The sequence below is a fragment of the Haemaphysalis longicornis genome, unplaced genomic scaffold, assembly GCF_048455015.1.
Source record: "Haemaphysalis longicornis isolate Haplotype H1 unplaced genomic scaffold, Haemaphysalis longicornis Haplotype H1 scaffold_13, whole genome shotgun sequence".
NCBI classification, from domain to species: domain Eukaryota; kingdom Metazoa; phylum Arthropoda; class Arachnida; order Ixodida; family Ixodidae; genus Haemaphysalis; species Haemaphysalis longicornis.
Genome location: NW_027526233.1, coordinates 61,829,630 through 61,848,169, shown reverse-complemented (window position 1 = coordinate 61,848,169; position 18,540 = coordinate 61,829,630). Strand labels below are relative to the sequence as shown.

Below are 18,540 nucleotides of genomic sequence, written 5' to 3'. Positions count from 1 at the left end.
ATGATGCAGCTGGCTGCAGACACAAGTGCATTTTTTCAGTTCAGTCACACGGTAATTACAAATTGCAGAGCAAATATAACTGACTCCTACAACCTGCTTGACCGGTGTATTCTTCAAATACCGAATGCAATTTTAACGTCATTGTTTATCTACAGCCTTTTTCACTACGTATAGTATTGTCACAAATAATCAGTAATTGCCAACATTTCGATTGCCTACAATGGTTTTATTGTAATACATTGTGTAGAAAAGAAAGTTTCGCCAAAAAACCGATTATAATTTAACATCGCACACAATTCTCACGAAAACCAAAGCTCAGAATCGCAACACGGTGCAACTGCAGACGATCAAAATACATTTAAAATGTGACAAATAATGTAAATATTTATAACTGAACTATAGGAACGAATACGGACGTATGGTTCACGAGCAGATCTTTGTACAAAGTGAAAAGTTTGCTTACAAAGACAGTGGTGCCCTTGACCACACAAACACACCCAATTTCAAATGCCGCCATTGTGTTAAAAACAAGCAACAAAGATGCATGAATGAATGAATGAATGAATGAATGAATGAATGAATGAATGAATGAAATCTTTTTCGACAACAACCGGTGCAGTTGTAAGGGTACCCGCACGGTAGAACGAAGCTGCAACTCGGAGTAGTTTAACAATATCTCCAAAATATTCCACTATAGGAAAATCATTTCAACAAAGCAAGCAAGGAATAGTTATGCCCCTATCTTGCAAAAAAAAGTACGTATACTCAGGGACAACTTCCTGTGGCAATGGAGTAAAAACTACGAGGAAAGCGGGAGGAAGAAGATAACCGTTTTGTGTTACTGCGCCAAAGTAGTTCCCAAGAAAATGGTTCCGTTTTCAGTTTCGGGGTGGCCGATACGCCTTTGATACAGTTAAGGTTTTCGCAGGAGCTCGGTGGTTAAGTGCGCTGAACCACGATCACCGAACAAGAAGGCATATTGGCGTCTCCTTCCACACGCTTCGTTTGTTTGTAAACACACGCCAACTCTTTGACTGAACACGGCTGCCCTAGCGGCCGTGAACTGAAGAACTTATACAGACCGTGGACTCTGAATCGTTCAGAACATCAGTAACTTTTGTAGGGGCAGCAGTTTTCACGATTGACGCGATTTGTAAACTCTTCCGGAACTCGAACCTAGGCAGCACCACCTGCATTTGCAGCGTGCTTACATAACATGGGCGCGGTATAACGAAACAGCTAGCATGTACACATGCTTACGCACACGCTCGCTTAAGGCGGGAAACTGGCTTACCGAACAGGTGCGAAAACGGCGGAGAGTACCGATTGCATCAGCTTAACTTGTGAGTACACTATGAGACCGCCCACTTTGTTCGTTTAGACAGCGAATCATTGCAAAGCCTATGCGGAGAATGAAGTGGTGAGCTGCCGACAGCCGTCGACAGGAAGTCCATGTTTTGTGTCTTGTTCTTTTGTCGGCGATGCCGGCGGCGACAGCCGCAATATAAAATATAGTTATAGTTTTATTATCAATCGAAGTGTAAAGTATACCATCTATGTATACTTGCATCGCTGAGGTTAGCGCCAGCCAATAATTTTTGTTGACCCACTTCCAGGTGTGCAGCGAAAAGGCGTGGTTCCGATCCGCACCCTTGACTGCTTTCCAGAAAGTTGTCCCCGTGTATAGTCATAAAGATTTGCGTAGTGATTGCATATGCATAGTAATAAAAAGCAATGAAACGAACAGAAATCACGTTTTCTGAACAATACACGCGGAAGCTTGACACACAGAAAAACAATATACATATGGCGGGGCAACGTTGCTGTACCCCACGAAGTCATTCAAATAAATGCAGAAGCATTCCATATAAATAACACTGCAAATACAGCACAAAAAAAACCACAATTGTTACGAACTTTTCAGTTAACTAAAACCACGAACCGTACATTGCACCCCTATTTACTAACAGTTCCTGGGAATACTAATGCATGCATAGACGAAAAGGGTGGGCCGCCTGCATTTAGCAGAGGAAAACTTCATTGCAGCCTCACCTAACGTACCTTATTGAACTTATTAAGAGTATAAAGAAGCAGCGCTTTGCAGAAACACATGCTACCCTTAAAAATGTTCACACAAAAAAATCGAAAGGGTTAAAATATATACATGCAGCAAACTTGCGCTTTTAAAATAGCAGGTGTTTGGTTCTTTTCACTTGTTTCTACCAGTTAAAATATAACAGCATGTAACATATATGGCCACTTTCAAAACCATTGTTGTTTCTTTTATGTTGTACCCGAGAATAGCCACCAGCAATACATTGTAAAAATGTTTTGAACTATACGTGGTGCTGTTTCTTCTACAAAGGATTGGGGACTCTTGGTTGCACTCCCAATTCACCCTTCAAGTTTTTCAATACTCCCAGATGGTAAAATATTGCTATTTTGTATTTGGAACATACAAGACTTCAAGGGACACTAAAGGCTGAATGAAACTTTTGCGCTAACGGAAAGATTATGCGTTTGGTAGTTCTCACGACGTTTGTTCGAAAAGGCGGTGTTTGCCGAAAAATAGGCGAAAAAGCTGTTATTTCTTTCACCCTCTGTCCTTTCATATTTGTGACGTTGTCAATTGCGTCGAAAAATCGTAGCGAAGCACTGCGAGCACCGGCGCATTCTATAGCCTAAACGCTGGTAACGGATACCTTTTACGTCTCAAAATTATGTCTGACAAGGGCAACGTTTCTCATGCGGAGAAGGCTGAGGTGGCGCTTATGATTTTTCACCTACGGAATGAGAAACGCATTTAGATGCTCGAGTTGCCAATTTGCCTGCCTATTCCGGTTTTCCAGACCTCATTCAGCGGGCTACCAGCGAATCCTCTTTATAACCAACAAGTGTCGTTTCGAATACCAAGCTCGTTGTGTCCCGGGCTGCCGGAAGGTGCGGTTCAGTGGGCAGCGCGTATTTTACCTCGTCAGGAGATTACAGCCATCTCATATTATCTGTCGCGCAGCGGCGACCCAGCGTGTACTAACCACCTTTCGCGGCAGCCGTGTCTAGTCGTCATTGCCTGATGTCCTGTTCCCCCTGCAACTATGGCGTAGCAACGCATGCTTACGGATTATCAACGGCGGTTCCAGGCCAACAGAAACGCACAAGGACGGATCCGTCAGATAACCACTTGCAGTAAATTCATTTCACGGGCGAACATGTTCGCAAAAGGAGCGGGCACGTTTTGCCGATAGGAATATCCGCGCGTTGAGAACGGAATATTAGAACTTCTGGCGGATAGCCTAACCACCTTGTGCATTGCCTTGTTAACAGAGACTTGTTCCTTTTCCCCCTTTTTATAAAGCGAGCTTAACTGTTTCCAGCAGGGTATATTGCTAATAGATGCTCCGGTGTCCTCTGTCGTAGGTTTTTTGAGTGCCAGTCATGTCAAAAACGAAACTGAAACCATCATGGCAGACTGAATAGTGATGCAAGACGCCTGTCGCGCGGCGTACAAAAGATGTAGTCTGTGCTTTTGAGATACGATGAGGTCACGGAAAGCATTGATTAGCGTTTCTTTCACGTGCTCAACCACTTATTAACTTTCAATTTCACAATAACATCCATAGAGCTTCTCCAATGAGCTCTCGCTGTTCACCACTTTTGCGACGTCAGAAACTGCACTCTCTGTAACCGTACTTTCAGAAACCGTCGTTTCACATTTATGACGTTTTTTGCCTGTTTTACCAAGTGCTAACATAGATTCTTCGCCAGTGAGCTCTCGACTTTCACCACTTTGACGTCACAAACCGGAGTACCCAAAAGTGTACGGGGCATCGTCACTTGTTTTCAAGTTATTTGAGTTTTCTTCGTCATTAAACAACTGTTAGTCCAAACAAATGCTGTATTTGGACTCTATGCACCGTGCTCTAACGATACCGGCGATCTTCCTTGGTACCTTTAATATCCCTTCACCTTGTTTTCTCACGTGCGGGTATGGCAACGTGTTGGCAAGTGTTATACAAGAGCTGACAAAACAACACCTTCGCCAGTTGGGTGGCGCTTGAAAAAATTTTTGTTAACGGTATAAAAGGAGGACCCTCGTCCACGGTGGTCGTGAAGCTAATTTGGTATGTTCGGTGAAAATACAGCACTTCGTTTGTTAACAAAACGTTTTGTGCATTTATAACCTTTTGCACGCTACTTGGGATAAAACGGTGCTATGTCTGAGTTTCATGAGATAACAGTACCTCCTACGATGACACCTCTGCAATCCACAAAATCATGAGTGATCTGAAATGTACAGCTTCGGCTGCCTTGTTTGCTTCCTGTTCACTTAGAGGAAAGCCACCTAGTGTAGTGACAAGCCGCCTGTCTCACATTTAATATTTGGGCATTTAGGGCAATATTAGGTGCCTACGGATGCCACGTGGGGGGGGGGGTGTAGGAAATAGTGCTGCCTAGCCGCTACCAGGCCGAAAGCAATAGAGCTAACAATCTCACAGAAGGGAAATCAAAGTAAAATATCTGAGCACACTGCGTGCCATCTTGGCTGGGTAAGAGGGAAGGCCATTTCGCCGCTGAGTACGGGCGACAATGGGCATGTAAGAACAAGACCACGGAGGTTTCTAAAGTTTGGGCGTTATTTCTTTGCTTTATGGCGCCCGTTAGCGCTAACTGATAATGATTTCGCAGGGGTTTTATCCCTGCAATTTTACAACCTTTTATTATCAGGCTAGAACCAATTATAGAACCAATGGTCGTACACCTGGGAAATGTGAGGACCAGAATCAACTCTTTCAACACTTGCCGTGAACAACGAACTGTTAAACCCCGTTAGAGGGATTCCAGAGTGCACTCCCTGAAGTGTCCTGGGTTAAAATACAGTTTTTTTGTCCATGCCACGGTACTGGTTGTGGCTGTTTGCCTACTTCCGTCGTCCAAAAACCTCTCTGTAACTTGTTTTTCAACAAGACGCATCATGTCTTGCAGATCCATTGTACAGGCCTTACTGCAAAATACATTAAAGACAGAGGAAATAAACCATGACCCCATATCTGGCTCGCGATATGCCAGGTGGCCGGGAATAGTTGCATAGGCGAAGTACATGTCGGACCAAGAAGGCATGCGCTTGTCGGATGGGGGCACGAAGTCGGACTTCTCGGCTGAATTTTTCACGGAAATGCTAGTGTCCGCAGCGTCAAAAACGGCAGGCGTTCCGTTGTCTTGCCATTCTGGAAAAATAGGATAAAAATCAAAGACTCCAAACACTAAGTAACACTACGAAATGCCAGGGAATCGTTTTGTTTTTGCTTCTCACTCACAAAAAACGCGCGAACTCTTAGAGGCAAAGGAATGGCGCTACGTATTCAAACAGGAATCCACATTACCTCTCTCCTCTCAACCTCGCATGTTCCGTTACATAAAAACGTCACCTAAGCCTGAAATATATCCAAATGATAGGTTGTCACAATGGTGCGCCCAACCAGATATTTGTTTAAAGATGAAAATGCAATCCAAGGATACATGCTAATTATACACAAACGAAGATACGGCACTACTTGTGCAGTTGGACCTTTCCTATTACGGGGCTGTGCCTGATAAAATCTTCAGAACTTTTGAACTTCCCCAGGAGTACTGAACAGCGCAATGTAATTTCTGTTTTTGATCGCCAACCGTTTATTAAGTGTAACGGTGGCGCCCTCTTTAAGGCTATGAAGAAGCCTGGTGCCTTTATTAAAAGATGGGCTCTTGCATGATATTTCAAACTCGGGGCCATGTGCTGTGATTGATGTCGTGGGGTGACGAGACACCTTATAAAATGTCGGTTATCTGTGCACTTGTCGTTAGGTGAAAGGTCCAGAAATTTTCCCAGGTGAGAAGAATTCGTATTCTATTCGTACCGTATGGATCTAGTATTATAAATAGTAGAAAGTGTTATGGAAGATTAGAAGTTTAGAAGTAATCGGGAAGTTCCATAAAAAAGAAACTACATTTTATTCTCTTCGAACAACTGTACATCCCCTCTAACTCGCTTCCAGTTTAGTTAACGGCGTAGAGCTTTTCCGAGACATTATCAGAGCAAACTCAGCCCTTTTTGGGGCCGGAGGTCTTCAAAAGATGGCAGCTTCTGAAGTTTAGCAAGCGCGATTTTTTTCTTACCTTGTTCAGGGACATTAGAATATTTCTTAACGTTCTGCGCAGAGGCGGTTCAGTGTCATTACGGAAAACGGAAAGTGGAACTCAACTGTGGCACAGGAAATGTGCCACGTTGTTGGGTGCGCAGCGATTTGTCGGCTCCAGTAGCTAAGACTGCGCAGCGGCGACCAATTTTCAGGACCCTGAGCAGGAATGTAATGATGCACTTACAGTCTGGTGCAGTTACAAACGAACGTTTCAGTTATTTGCCCTTGGGTCGTATTTCTCAGTTGTGAGGTGAGAGACAAATGAGGGGTAAGAGGAGCACTGTGGGACAATTACTCTTTTGAAAAAAATGTTTGCTGCGTGTCGATGCTTGAAAGCCAGTCAAAGGAAGGAAGGAGAAGTACAGGGAAAGTAGGGAGGTTAACCAGTATTCTGTCCGGGGTTCTACCCAACTGAGGGGGGAGGGGATAGGGTTAAGGAAACGGAAAGACAGGACAGCGGCACATATAAATGAGAAAATAAGAGGAAGAAAATGAGGAAAAACACAAGGTGTCACCATGGCAACTACAAAGGCAGAACAAAGGACGCACACAAAACCAGGAAATGCACAAAACTAAGCATGTACAGTGACAAAACTGGTGAACTAAGGGCACTGCACTGTAGTAGTTTCCCTACAATCGTTCAAAGAGGCCCGTGTCCTTTAAAAAGTGAAGTAAGGCTTTTATTGCCTTTTCGGCCTGTGACGGACAACGCCTATGACACAAAATTGTCTGTACTGTAAAGGGGTGGTCGTCGAGTCGGCAAAGTGCGGTGGAGAGCGGTTGCCTCGGCTTTCTTAATCGGTAACAACGGCACAGAAGGTGTTCAATCGTCTCGTCTATGAAGCACACATTACAAGCAGGGCTGTTGGCCATTCCAATGCATTAGGATTAAGCACAGGTGAAGGCAACACCTAACCACAGGTGACAAAGTAAGGTGACGTCCGAGTGTGGCACGTTCTTATTGGGTAGGTGACCCTGCAAAACAGTATCGAGCGAGTAAAGACGAGCGTTCAAGAAGTCTGCTGTGTTCCACTTAGCGAGAGTGACTTCGTGGGCCATGGACCGCAGCGGCCTTACTGTATCAGTGCGGGATAGAGGGATGCAGGTCAACCTTGCACTTTCGTGGGCGCCATGAGCCGCTCTATCCGCATGCTCCTTCCCAGTAATGCCACAGTCGCTTGGCAGCCACTAGAAAACAATATCATGCCCATGCCTGACTACTGCGTCTTATAAGCGGCGGATTTCAGCCACGAATTCTTCGTAGGGTCCGCGGCGGAGGGCACACTGAATGCAGTGAAGAGCAGGCCTCGAGTCACAGAGCGCAGCCTTTTTTTCTGGCGGTTCCCGCTGGACCAATAGAAGGGCCTCCCCAATAGCTGCCAATACTGAAGCGGTTGAAGTCGTCGAGTTTGAAAGCCTAAAATGAATGACGATTGACTTTTGTGGTATTATACCAGCACCAGCAGAACTGGACGTTGTTACTGATTCAACTATGTGATGTGGACCCGGTCTCTGTAAGCCTGATATAGAAAGACTAGGGAGAGCTGTTGAAGACCACTAGGTGGAAGGTCCGCTTAATTTATTCCCCGGAATGTTTAGGTGCAGTTGTGGCTGTAAAAGTCACCAACGTGGCAACGAGGGCCTAGTCGCAGGTGCATAGCTCGATGGAAAGCTCCACCTGTGAGCGGCAACCACCTTACAAAATTATACCTGTGGTCCTGTTGAAGGCAGGGATGCAAGGTAACGGTGAGACAACCGTGTAGGGTGCCTAATGTGTGCCCTCAGTGTCTCCACTAGATGGCCATAACCAAAGTTATCTTGTTTCTCAGCAGACGGGTATGTTGCCGGTGTCAGCCACTAATAGAAGTTTGTTTGCTCGAAAGAAACCTGGTAGCATACTACAAATTGTTGCATTAAAACATCTCAAATAAGCCGACGTACACCACTCAAACGGTACCGCATACATCCTACAATCAGTGACAGTGGTGAAATAGCAAAATGGTGAAATAGCCCTGTCAAAAGAAATAGCATGATTAGCTTCGCTGTTCGTTTTGTACAGTACTTGAAAAAAAGCGGTATTTCATCTTCAATGCTCTGTACGACGAATTACTTCAAAACGCGTCGCCAAATGCGGCTACAAGAAAACGATGATCATTTTATTCGCAGGAATTGACCAGCAGGAGCCGATGTTAACGTACCGATGTTAGCGTTCTTAGGCAGACCAACCATCCTATCCTCAGAGTAAGCTTTATTGCCGCTGGTTGTTACACTGTGAAGAAACCGTAAAATATCAGTGCCAGCGGAGCAAGTAGGAAGGCTTGCGGAACTAAGAAAAGTAATAAAAAAACAATTCGCCTGCAACGTTCGCATTTAGGTTTCGGCGTAAGGCACTTTTGAGACTGTTGGGACCCCCAACACGCATTCCGGGATGGGAATTGGCGATGCGCTAACGAAAAACGGTGATTATTTTGTGGCCATTCTCCACCTAAAGGGATGAATGTCGACTTTTCTGTTCATTGCGCTGATTTTATGTGTTTGAACCACATCATTCTATAGCACTCCGTTCTGTCTTCCCTTCCAGTACGCAGCTAAAATGACCAGACTTCGTCGTCAGGTGGTAACCAGCGTGCTCCGTTCCAAAGTAAATTTAGCATGCCCACTGCTGAGGCGAACGCCATTCCGTGAGACGGGTTTTATCTTGTTACGCAGTAGTGGTAATACAGAATGTGGGTGAGGCTTTGCATTTCAGTTTTCAGACTATTGGTGAGTAAATCTCATGGGCATCATGTTCCTTGTCTAACGCTATAAATGATGATTTCTACCTGCAACGAGATTTCCCCGAAATCTAAAGACCGCCTTACCAACTTAATTAAAAAGGCTTTAACCTCCAAACTACCCTGGCGCTTAAATCTTGCCGCGATGACTTCGTAACAAAGGTGATGTATGACATCCGTCACTTACTGGTTAGAGGACAAATGTTTGTTCCAAAATGAAGTCGTACGACAGAATATTGCGGTAGTGGTCTTTCGGTCTTTTCCAGTGCTCGGACAGGTAAAAAAGCTGGTTGTCAATTTGAACGTACCCAAATCACTGCAATTACGAGGGCAAAAAAGCCTTTCTTTAGGCTAAACACAAAATAGTGTTTGCAACGCGGCTACTAGCATGTTCAAAGCAGGACTACAGCGTCACAAGAATCACAACCATACCTGCGCAAGTGCCTCGGCACCTGCATACGAGGAAAATGTTCATAAAAGATTCTTTGTTTCCGGCAAGAAGTATACTGTGAAGCAAACGCACCGCTTTGAAGTGGGATTTATAATTATATTTGTAGGTTGTAGCTCGTCCAGTATTATGCACTGAACAAGAAAAAAATTTCAACTGTCTTCCCAGTATTCTCTTTCTGTACGTGTACGCATGGGCATAATGAGACATTATGCTGCCATTCTGCAAATGGGGCTTCGGGGATATCATGCCGCGTCGTGCATTGAACTCCTGTTAGGCAAAGAAAAAAATCGTTGTTCATTTTGTTGTATGGCCGGCCGCCTCGGAGCTGCTACCGCGCTCCTGGAGAACGAAGAAGAAAACACTGAGTGTCATTTTTGTCAATCTGGGTTACATTGTGTATTGAGTGAACTTGCTACTAGCTGGTTAGGCTGTACTGTACTTACTGCAAATTGAGCTTGTGTTCTCTGTTGTAATGATGTTGTATTCCCCCCACTGTAATGCCTTATGGCGCTGTGCGTATCAAATAAACAAATAAACAATAAACACTGAGTGGTAATAAACCATGTTCGCTGTAGCTGGAGTCACCCGTCTGTTCGCAACTGCATAAACCAGTCGAAGTCGTATTCAAGGAGGTTAACAAAATTTTTTAACCTCCTTGGTCGTATTAAACATGGTGTCAGAAGTGGTACGCGATCATCCGTAAGCTAAGTCGCTTGGAGAAATTCGCCTGGAACGGTATCAAACCTTAACAACGCAGCAAACAGAACGGCCGCCACTCCGACTGCCACGCCACCCACCTCAGCAGCAGCGCCCATGGCGCCGTTCACGATGCAACTTTCGGAAGCCTTCTGCTTCTCGTCGTACAACGAGTGCCCGAAATGGAAGAAACGCTTCGAACGTTTTCGTACCTCCTCTGGTCTCAGTGCCCAGCCTGAAGAACAGCAAGTCGACCACCTGCTGTATAGAACGGGTGACCAGGCTGAGGACATCTTTGGCACCTTCACCTTCACAGGTGATGATTCCAAAATGTTCAGAGTTGTGATGGAACGATTTGACAAATACTCCATTCCGTGTCCCAACGTCATCTTTGAAAGAACGCGCTTCAACACTCGAGTACAACAGGAGACAGAGTCTGTAGAAGAATTCGCCGCATGCCTTCACGCTCTTTCCAAACACTGCGAATACGGCAGCCTGCAAAAGAGTTTATCTGTGATCGGTTAGTCGTCGGCATCAGAGACAGACAGCTATCCGCGAAGTTGCAACTTGACCAAGATCTGATGTTCTGTCTAAACCACGCCGACAGCTCCACGGGCCTGAAGGGAGAACCTTGGCAATACAGGGAATCGCTCGATTACAGCTATCGTATCGAGGTCGCCAGACAACTCAAGATATCTACGTTCTTGATGAAGTTCGTTGTCTACTTCTTGGAAAGCCTCCTATTGAATAACTGCAGCTAATTACCTGCATCAACAACGTTCAGCGTGTCATCAAGCCTAAACAGCAATTTCCGTCCGTCTTCGCTGTCTCGGAGGGAGAAAACATAATTCGTCTTCAAGACAGAACCAAGCCATTTGCTTTTAGCTCGCCCCGAGGAGTTCCCATTCCGTTGTATAAAAAGACGAAACGAGAACTTCAACGGATGGAGAAAATATGAGTAATCTTTAAAGTCGAAGAGCCAACCAAAAGGTGCGCGCCAATGGTGGTCGTTCCCAAGCACTCAGGAGACGTGCAAATTTCCGTTGACTTCACAGAGCTCAACCACATTGTTCTCCGAGAATGGCATCCGATTCCATCTGTTCCTTCTTTGTTGCTCCCGTAGCCGGTCGCGCAGACGCGGCTGTGATCAGGGACACCGATATTACCTCGTTGTTCTCCCACTCATGACAGAAGTTCTTGGTAGAGCCAATAGCGGTGTTTACATTTATGGCAACACCTAGTAGAGAATTAGGGTTATAACAGAAAAAGCAGGTTTTAAAAATCGATATAATAATTATGTTGAAACGTAGGGAAGTGTGCAGCGGTGCTTTTACAGTGATCATTTTGTTCAAAACAGAAACAACTAAGACCATTCAGCTGATACGTGTGCATTTTATAAATATCAGACCAAAATGTACTCAGGAATTACAGCTTTATTCTGAGTTCTTCCTACAAAAGTTTTACGCAAATGTAAAACAGAACAGCTGTTTGAAAGTGCTGGTTTGGTCGCACAGCCTTGTCTTACCAATTACTGAATTCACCAAAGACTATAGGTGGCATAACTATATGGTGAATCTATTTTTTTCATTTCGAAATACTGGTTATCATCACTTCCATTTTCAGCACCATCATTTATTAAAGCTATAATCTTTGAGATAGCATGCGAAAAGCAAGATGGCAGTAAGAACCAGTAAGAACATAAGGACGGTTGTCTCACCTATGACTAAGAGCAGCTCGAAGTGCCTTCTCCTCTTCTGTAAGTTACGGAACCAATACTACAGACACTTCCGAAATAACCTAAGTGGCGTTATACATTTATTAAAGGCGCAGTAGACAAAGAAGGATAACTTTATCTTATTCGTTTTAGCGTTTGTTTATGAAGAATCAACCAATATTAGTTACACTCAGTAGATGTTCTCTAGGCATTTTTATATGTTATTTAGCGCGTCGCACTTTGTGATTCCGCTACAACAACATGTAAAAAGTTGTGAACTGTGAATTATTTTCTCATTCACAGTAACTTGGTTTCCCTGAAACTTCATTACCATCTGCCAGCCTAAAATATCGCAGACGGCAGCTAGAAGAGAGAATAGAGGTCAGAATTACTCACCACCACGACAAGCTTGCACTAAGAATATCTTGGGTTTTCCTTTCAGCTCAGGGCAATTCTGGTTATTGAAGCGGCTGTACACGTCGTTCATGAGATGGAGGTACTCGCCATCGGAGCCTTCTATTTCACCTGGTCTTCCGTGCGACATAATGATGACGACAAGACAATCATAGCTCTCGTAACGCTGGGCCTCTGCAGCAGCTGCCAGCATATCTTTCATTTCCTGCGTAATGCACGGAATAATTAGCGCGACACTGGCTGTTCCCAGCAATAAAACAAAAATTAATTCATGTTATTCATTTGTACAAAACATAAAAGGGAGCATGTTTTATATTGTAACAATACCTATAGGCCTTCGTGTTAGCTGAAATGGACGCCGATGTATTATTTTAATGCTTTGGCATAGGTAGCACACAGAAAAAATTATTGGGAAATTGGTTGTTTAACTGTCAAGATCAAGCATATATTGCGTAAGCTGGTGAGAAGAAAACAAATGCCCAATAACTGATCGCCCGTGCCGACTTCAGCGTGACTAGCAAGTAGTGACCGTTTTTACAGCTGGTACGAGATTGATGACTTCTAGTTAAACGTAGGTTTTGGGCCCATGCTTAGAAAGTGGGTAGTAAGGTTCTTCCCAAAGAATCCTTGCCGAGAATAATTAATGTCCTGTGTGAATTTGTAAAAAGTAAGAAAAGTTTGGCGCCTATCATCAGCTACTGGTTGCCTGTATTCGACATAAACAGCATACTACAAGTAAATACAGCTGTGGTAACTGTATCCTCAATTTGTGTTGCAACTGTCTTCTTCCCAGAAAAAGGTGTTGGTGAACCATGCGTATGCAGTGCATTCTTCATCGCCGATTTCTTTTAAGTATATTTCTTTGTTTTCTCGATTTTGTATTATGCATACCCAGTTACAAGGTTTCCTGATTTATTTCACTCTATAAGGGGCAAGCCTTTAATTGACGGCGTCCCGTGACTCGTTTGAAAACAGGGCGCTAAGGGAATTTATGTGCACTTCTTCAAGCAGCGCTCGGGGCGTATACCGAAGTAAAAATTCGGACAATTAAACATTTCGGCCGTTTATTGGAAATATAGCGGTCTTTGATGTTCATATTTTTTTTCACGCCGACGTAATATGGCTGTAGCGTATACATCTACTAGTACCCCTGTGCGTGAATGGATAAAATATTTCTGCTACTCTACAAGCCTAGAAAGAAGGAAGCAAAAAACCACGCGAACAAACTGGTTGGAATTCAGACTATCTGCTGAAAATATCTTGAAACATAACCCCGCGAACCGCTGGCATTTCAATGACTATGCTTGCTTGAAATGAAATTGGAAAACAGATCTCAATAAAATACAGAATTAAACTAACGCCATTTGTAGACGCCACTGGGGAACTCACATTGCAACCACATGTAACGTCGGCATGTAATCAAGCAGTATCGAACTATGAACAATTGAAATTATCGAGTTCATCTATTTATCTGGCCCTTGGTCTATCAGCCTAAACACTTTTCCAATAGCATTTGACGAAACAAACAGACTGGCTAGAACTCTATCACCAAGTTCTTGTGCTTTTATATTACTAGTGAGCAATGAAGAAAACTGCACATACTACAAAATCAATGTGAAAGGCCAATGCGATTGGTCTTTTCCAAGGTTTATAAAACATACTGTGTTCAAGCCATGCGACAAAGTATGGGCTGTTGATTTAATGAACATTTGTGGCTCTGTAACAAAGTGTGCTTTTCTATGGGCTGTTCAGGCTCGCCGGAATAACAGTTTAGAAAGCATTCGAAACAAAAAAAAAAATGATAAATACAAGCTTATTGCGACCTCTACACCAGCACACATCTTCCGCAAGGAAGGTATCAAGAGGGAATCAGATAGTTGTCGAGTGGACGGTAATGCATCATAGAAACTCCTAGCTTCGGGAAAAAGAACCACGTGGAAATCATTTCCCTCATTTACAAACAAGAGGAAAGTTCAATGTTGAATTATCAATTTACCATGACGCTAAAACCCTAGTGATAGCAATCATAACGTGCCCTGGCAGCACTGGTGCGAAAACAAAGAGTAGCAGAACTGCGCGGGCAGGTGGGCGAAGGTCCTAATGAGGCATCTAATTTTAAGGTGCGTAAAGGCTTGCTACGGAAGAGCCAGAAATATACGGGTGACATGAAACTGGGCCACAGACACCATCCCAGCTATTTCCTGGGAAACTATGAAATCTCTTAGGATGTCCTGCTTGCTGGAACCGCTGATCAAAACTATTCGTTACAGACACTGATTACTAGAGACCGGAAGTTTAGGCAATAAAAAAACGGGTTTTAGGCGCCTATTGAAGGCGCTCAAAATTGAAATTTAGGCATATATAGGCACTAAGTACTACCATATAGGCATATATAGGCTCGAATAATATTTACTCAGGCGGCGTATTTCAGTGCAATTTTTCGGTTTAGAGTAAACACAGGCTACAAACATCGGTATTTTGAAAATGCAATTTTATTTTCTTCATAAAACACTCAAGGGTGACGATTTCAAGATATCTAGGGTGACGCAACACTGTGCGAAAGGCTGTGGAAGCAGTGGCAAACAAGCACCATCTCCAGGTTTTCGGGCTTGAAGTTGTGCCTTCTGTCAGTCAATATCGTCTTGTACGCAGAGAAAGAACGCTCCACATCCACTGAGGTTAGCGGAGCGTACTTGTACTTTGGCACGTTGGATGTTTTGATTCCATCTGGAATCGCGGTATGTCCGCCGCTCAAAACCTCAGACAGTTCCGTCAGCGTCGAAAATCCGGGATTTCTGTCCAACACAGACTTAAGCTTCTCTATAGCTCTGTCAGCAACCGGTCCCCTGGGAGCACTAGCGAACCTTTCCTGTGCGTCCAAAATCAGCTGAATATTTTCAGTCAGCGTTGTGCCCGAACTTTCAAGTTTCTGTATTGTTGTTGCCAAGAACGTGAAATGGGCACACAAATAGGCCAAGTCACATGCAAGTGTAACATCATGTAGAACCTTCTGGGCCCTTCTCACGGCGACACTCTCATCTTCAGCAAAGCTGCTTACAATAGCCTTGACACCGTTTAAGTGTTGGTTGTAGTATTCCACTGCCGTCAGCCAAGTTCCCCAGCGGGTAACAACAGGCTCCGGTGGAAGAGGTACACCCGGCAGCTGCTCCCTGAAAGCACGAACGCGGGAAGGAGCCTTGAGGAACACCGCCTTCCCTACAGCTATCAGTTCGTTGACCGAACTGAACGACTTTCGTAGCTCTTCACACACCCGATGAATCCCGTGAGCAAGACAAGTGACGTGCAATAGTTCTGGGTAAAAAACCTTGAGAAGTGCACCAGCCTTAAGCATATAAGCTGCTGCATCTGTGTAGAGCAGCAGTACTCGGTCGTCGTGGGCTCCGGAGGGGTACAGAAGCTTCAATGACGAGTTCACGAAGCGGGCGATGGTCTCTCCGCTAGTTTTTTCTAGCTCTTTTGAGCAAACCAGGAAGGGTGTTGTTTTCTCTTCTGCGTCAAGCTTTCCGACTACAAAGTGACCGAGTACTCGTCCGGTGACATCTGTCGTCTCGTCCACAGAAATCCAAATGTGGAATTCACCGATTTCTCTTCTAATTTCTTGTAGCGTCTTCTCGTACAGTGGTCGCAGGTACTCCTTGCGAAGAGTCGACTCTGATGGTACCTTTTGTTTGCAGTACTTTTGCAAGAAATTCTTGAAAGTCTTGTTTTCGATTTTCGCCCAAGGGATGTTAGCAGCGACTAATGCTTCGCACAGGTCAGCGCTGAATTCACTTTTTTTTCCTTGAGCAATACTTTCAGCCAGGAACGATTGTCTTGATGTCGACGGCTGGTTGCGCAGAGCATTGGCTTGATGCAGTGCTGTTCTTTCATGCTGCTGCAAGTGGAACTTTTTTTCACAGGGTACCTGCGCGAAGAAAACAGTAACGAAAACTAAGATATTGCGTAAGGCACGTGAAACGTTGCTAGTGTACTTTTGCTTTTAGTCATGTAGAGTTGTAAACCTGACAATAGCTCAAGGAATGGCGAAGTTGGCCAGCTGCGCAATAGCAGGTAACCGTTTTTAAAATCATGATGCTTATACAACAATCCGACCAACACTGTGCCGGAAATTTTCAATAAGGAAGCCAGTTCCCGAATTAGGTTGCAAACATTGCACAACAATGAATAGCAGTTACCGTAAAAAGTTCTTAAAACGCACATTATTGGCAAGTTCTGAGCATTCAGAATAAATTTAGCGTAAGCACTGTTGGAGGCGTCACGTTTACGGTTTGTCCAGTGTTCACGTCAAGTGCATGATATCGTTAATTAAGATCAAGTGGAAAGTATTGTATTCTCACCTGCTTTCCGCAGGGTTGGCAGAATACTGTTTCTCCGTCGACGGTGTAGCACTGCGATCCACTGGTCCATTGCCGGATAAGGACACTTTTCGGCGTCTTAATCTTCGGCATTCGTCGGCAGGCTTCGGACGGATTACGGAGAGAGCAGAAACGCCAACTACGCTGACGTGCTGGCTGTAGTGATAGGGTCAATAGGTTTTCTCTTAATCTTGCCACAAGCTAGCCTCGCTCTGCCTCTCTAGGGCACGCTCTAGCCTCGCCCGCGTGCAATCTGCGCTGCAATATTCTCGACACCAAACAAATCCGACCTTTTTTTTGGGGGGGGGGGGGGGGGAGGGATTCGCGAGCAATTTGTAATTGTTTTGCATTGTTTAGAAAGGCTTTTCGAAATCCCGTCCGAGGTAAATAAGTGGGAAAGGGTTCAGATTTATTTGCAATTTTTTAAGCAGAAGGAAAGGCGTGAAAGTCAATGTTGCGCATCTTGCCGAGAGAGTAGCTGTGCTTTCCCGCAGTACCGTCCTGGCCTTGAGAGGTAGGGCTTCCATTGGCCGGCTCCCTCGCAGGCTGGCGCTTGCGCGCTATCGTTGGGGGCGCTAGCAGACGACGCGCCGACGGAACCCGCAAGAATCTTTTTATGCCGCTAGCATTCAATAAAAACCCTTAAAAATGCTAAATACAACGTTTTCAATTGCTCTCTTGTTTTCTTCCAAACAAGCCAGTGCGAACCCATTTCCAACGCCAGCGCGCCTCGTCATTTTCATTACTTCATACCCCCATTCACAAACATACTGTTTTCTATACTCGCTGCACGCCGACTGGTTGGGGGACAACGCGTACTCTTTATTTTCACCTTGCATGCCTTGCAGACTAAATTCGACGAGACCATTCCTCAAAACACGTGTTCTCCTGTCTGTGACAAAACAATTTATGCCACTGTTAGCACTGTATTATTGCGCGAACAATATATAGGGCATTTCGGGTAATATTTCCGTCGCTACGCGTCACTCTGTCAAACAGCCAGCGACATAAACCCAAAAACGGTAAAGTGAGATAGCGCTTAGAGATCGCCGGCTGCGTGAGTGACGAGAGCGACGGTGCTAAGAATACTTTAACAGGAGTGCGACTGAGCGGCAGCTGCCTCTGCAGACGTGCCCGTCAGTCACGGGGAGTCTCGGCGGGTCTCTGTGGCTCCTGCCACTGATTGCCCGCGTTGTATAATTATCGAGCACGCAGCCAGTTTAGGGTGGCAAACGAGGAAGAAATGAAAAATACTGCGGCTAATGGCGATACTGGCAGACTACAAAAGGAAAGACAGGCAGCCAAAGCCGCTGCTAGAGCGAGAAAACGAGACCGCTGAGATTATTAGAACGCTAAGCATGGTTGGCATAGTGTAGGAAGAAGATGATGATATTTTTGTGGTTATACGCTTTACTGAGTGGGGTGAAAGAAACTCTGCGTGGCGGATGTCTGAAGAGAAAGGAATGAGCATCGGGCGAGGCCTCAAGTTAGCAATGGAGAGAGACAAGATGCTCATGCATTCCCATCAGTCCAACAATAGATTTCCTTTTTTTCCATCGAGATATACGACTGATTGAGGCAAAGTCTGTACTCGACAGCACAAAAAAGGCATTTATAGGCGCTTAAAAGCTTGTATAGGCACGAACCTCAAAATAGGCACGTATAGGCACAATCAACTATTGCTTAAAATGTTCCCCTTCCTTTAGTTCATGCTTATATGTTAAATAGGCTCGATACGGACTGGAATAAAAAATAGGCATTTTGCCTAAAGTTCCGGTCTCTACTGATTACAGACGATAAATATCAACTATATGACTCTGCAGATAGAAATTCCACCGATAAAGCTGATCATACTTATTTTATAGTTACCGTGTACTGCTCTGGTGGTGCCGAAAAATTCACATTTTTCTTAATTCGGTTGCCTAAAGGGACATAGGGT

At 44.6% G+C, this 18,540-nt stretch overlaps 2 protein-coding genes across 2 annotated transcripts in view; both read right to left on the bottom strand.

The window, feature by feature from the left end:
* Nucleotides 1-274: 274 nt before the first annotated feature.
* The window catches only part of LOC144164303 (caspase-14-like), a 55,555-nt gene continuing 37,289 nt past the window's right edge, over nucleotides 275-18,540 (bottom strand). Inside the window, exons 6-7 of the mRNA XM_077694802.1 lie at nucleotides 12,208-12,430; nucleotides 275-5,225 (exon numbers count right to left, since the gene is read on the bottom strand). Of these exons, the coding sequence (XP_077550928.1) occupies nucleotides 4,828-5,225; nucleotides 12,208-12,430 (621 nt within the window). The 3' untranslated portion in view covers nucleotides 275-4,827. The remainder of the gene's footprint in view (nucleotides 5,226-12,207; nucleotides 12,431-18,540) is intronic.
* Nucleotides 14,700-16,801, bottom strand: LOC144164302 (uncharacterized). The gene is made up of 2 exons (XM_077694801.1): nucleotides 16,584-16,801; nucleotides 14,700-16,150 (listed from the first exon to the last, which is right to left on the bottom strand). The coding sequence occupies exons 1-2, from the start codon at nucleotides 16,692-16,694 to the stop codon at nucleotides 14,762-14,764; spliced, it is 1,500 nt and encodes a 499-aa protein (XP_077550927.1). The 5' UTR covers nucleotides 16,695-16,801; the 3' UTR covers nucleotides 14,700-14,761.

Coding starts and splice junctions, on each gene's coding strand:
- LOC144164302 (XM_077694801.1), bottom strand. CDS start 16,694: ATGCCGAAGATTAAGACGCCGAAAAGTGTCCTTATCCGGCAATGGACC. Junction 16,151..16,583: donor GCCAACCCTGCGGAAAGCAG/GTGAGAATACAA, acceptor TTCTTCGCGCAG/GTACCCTGTGAAAAAAAGTT.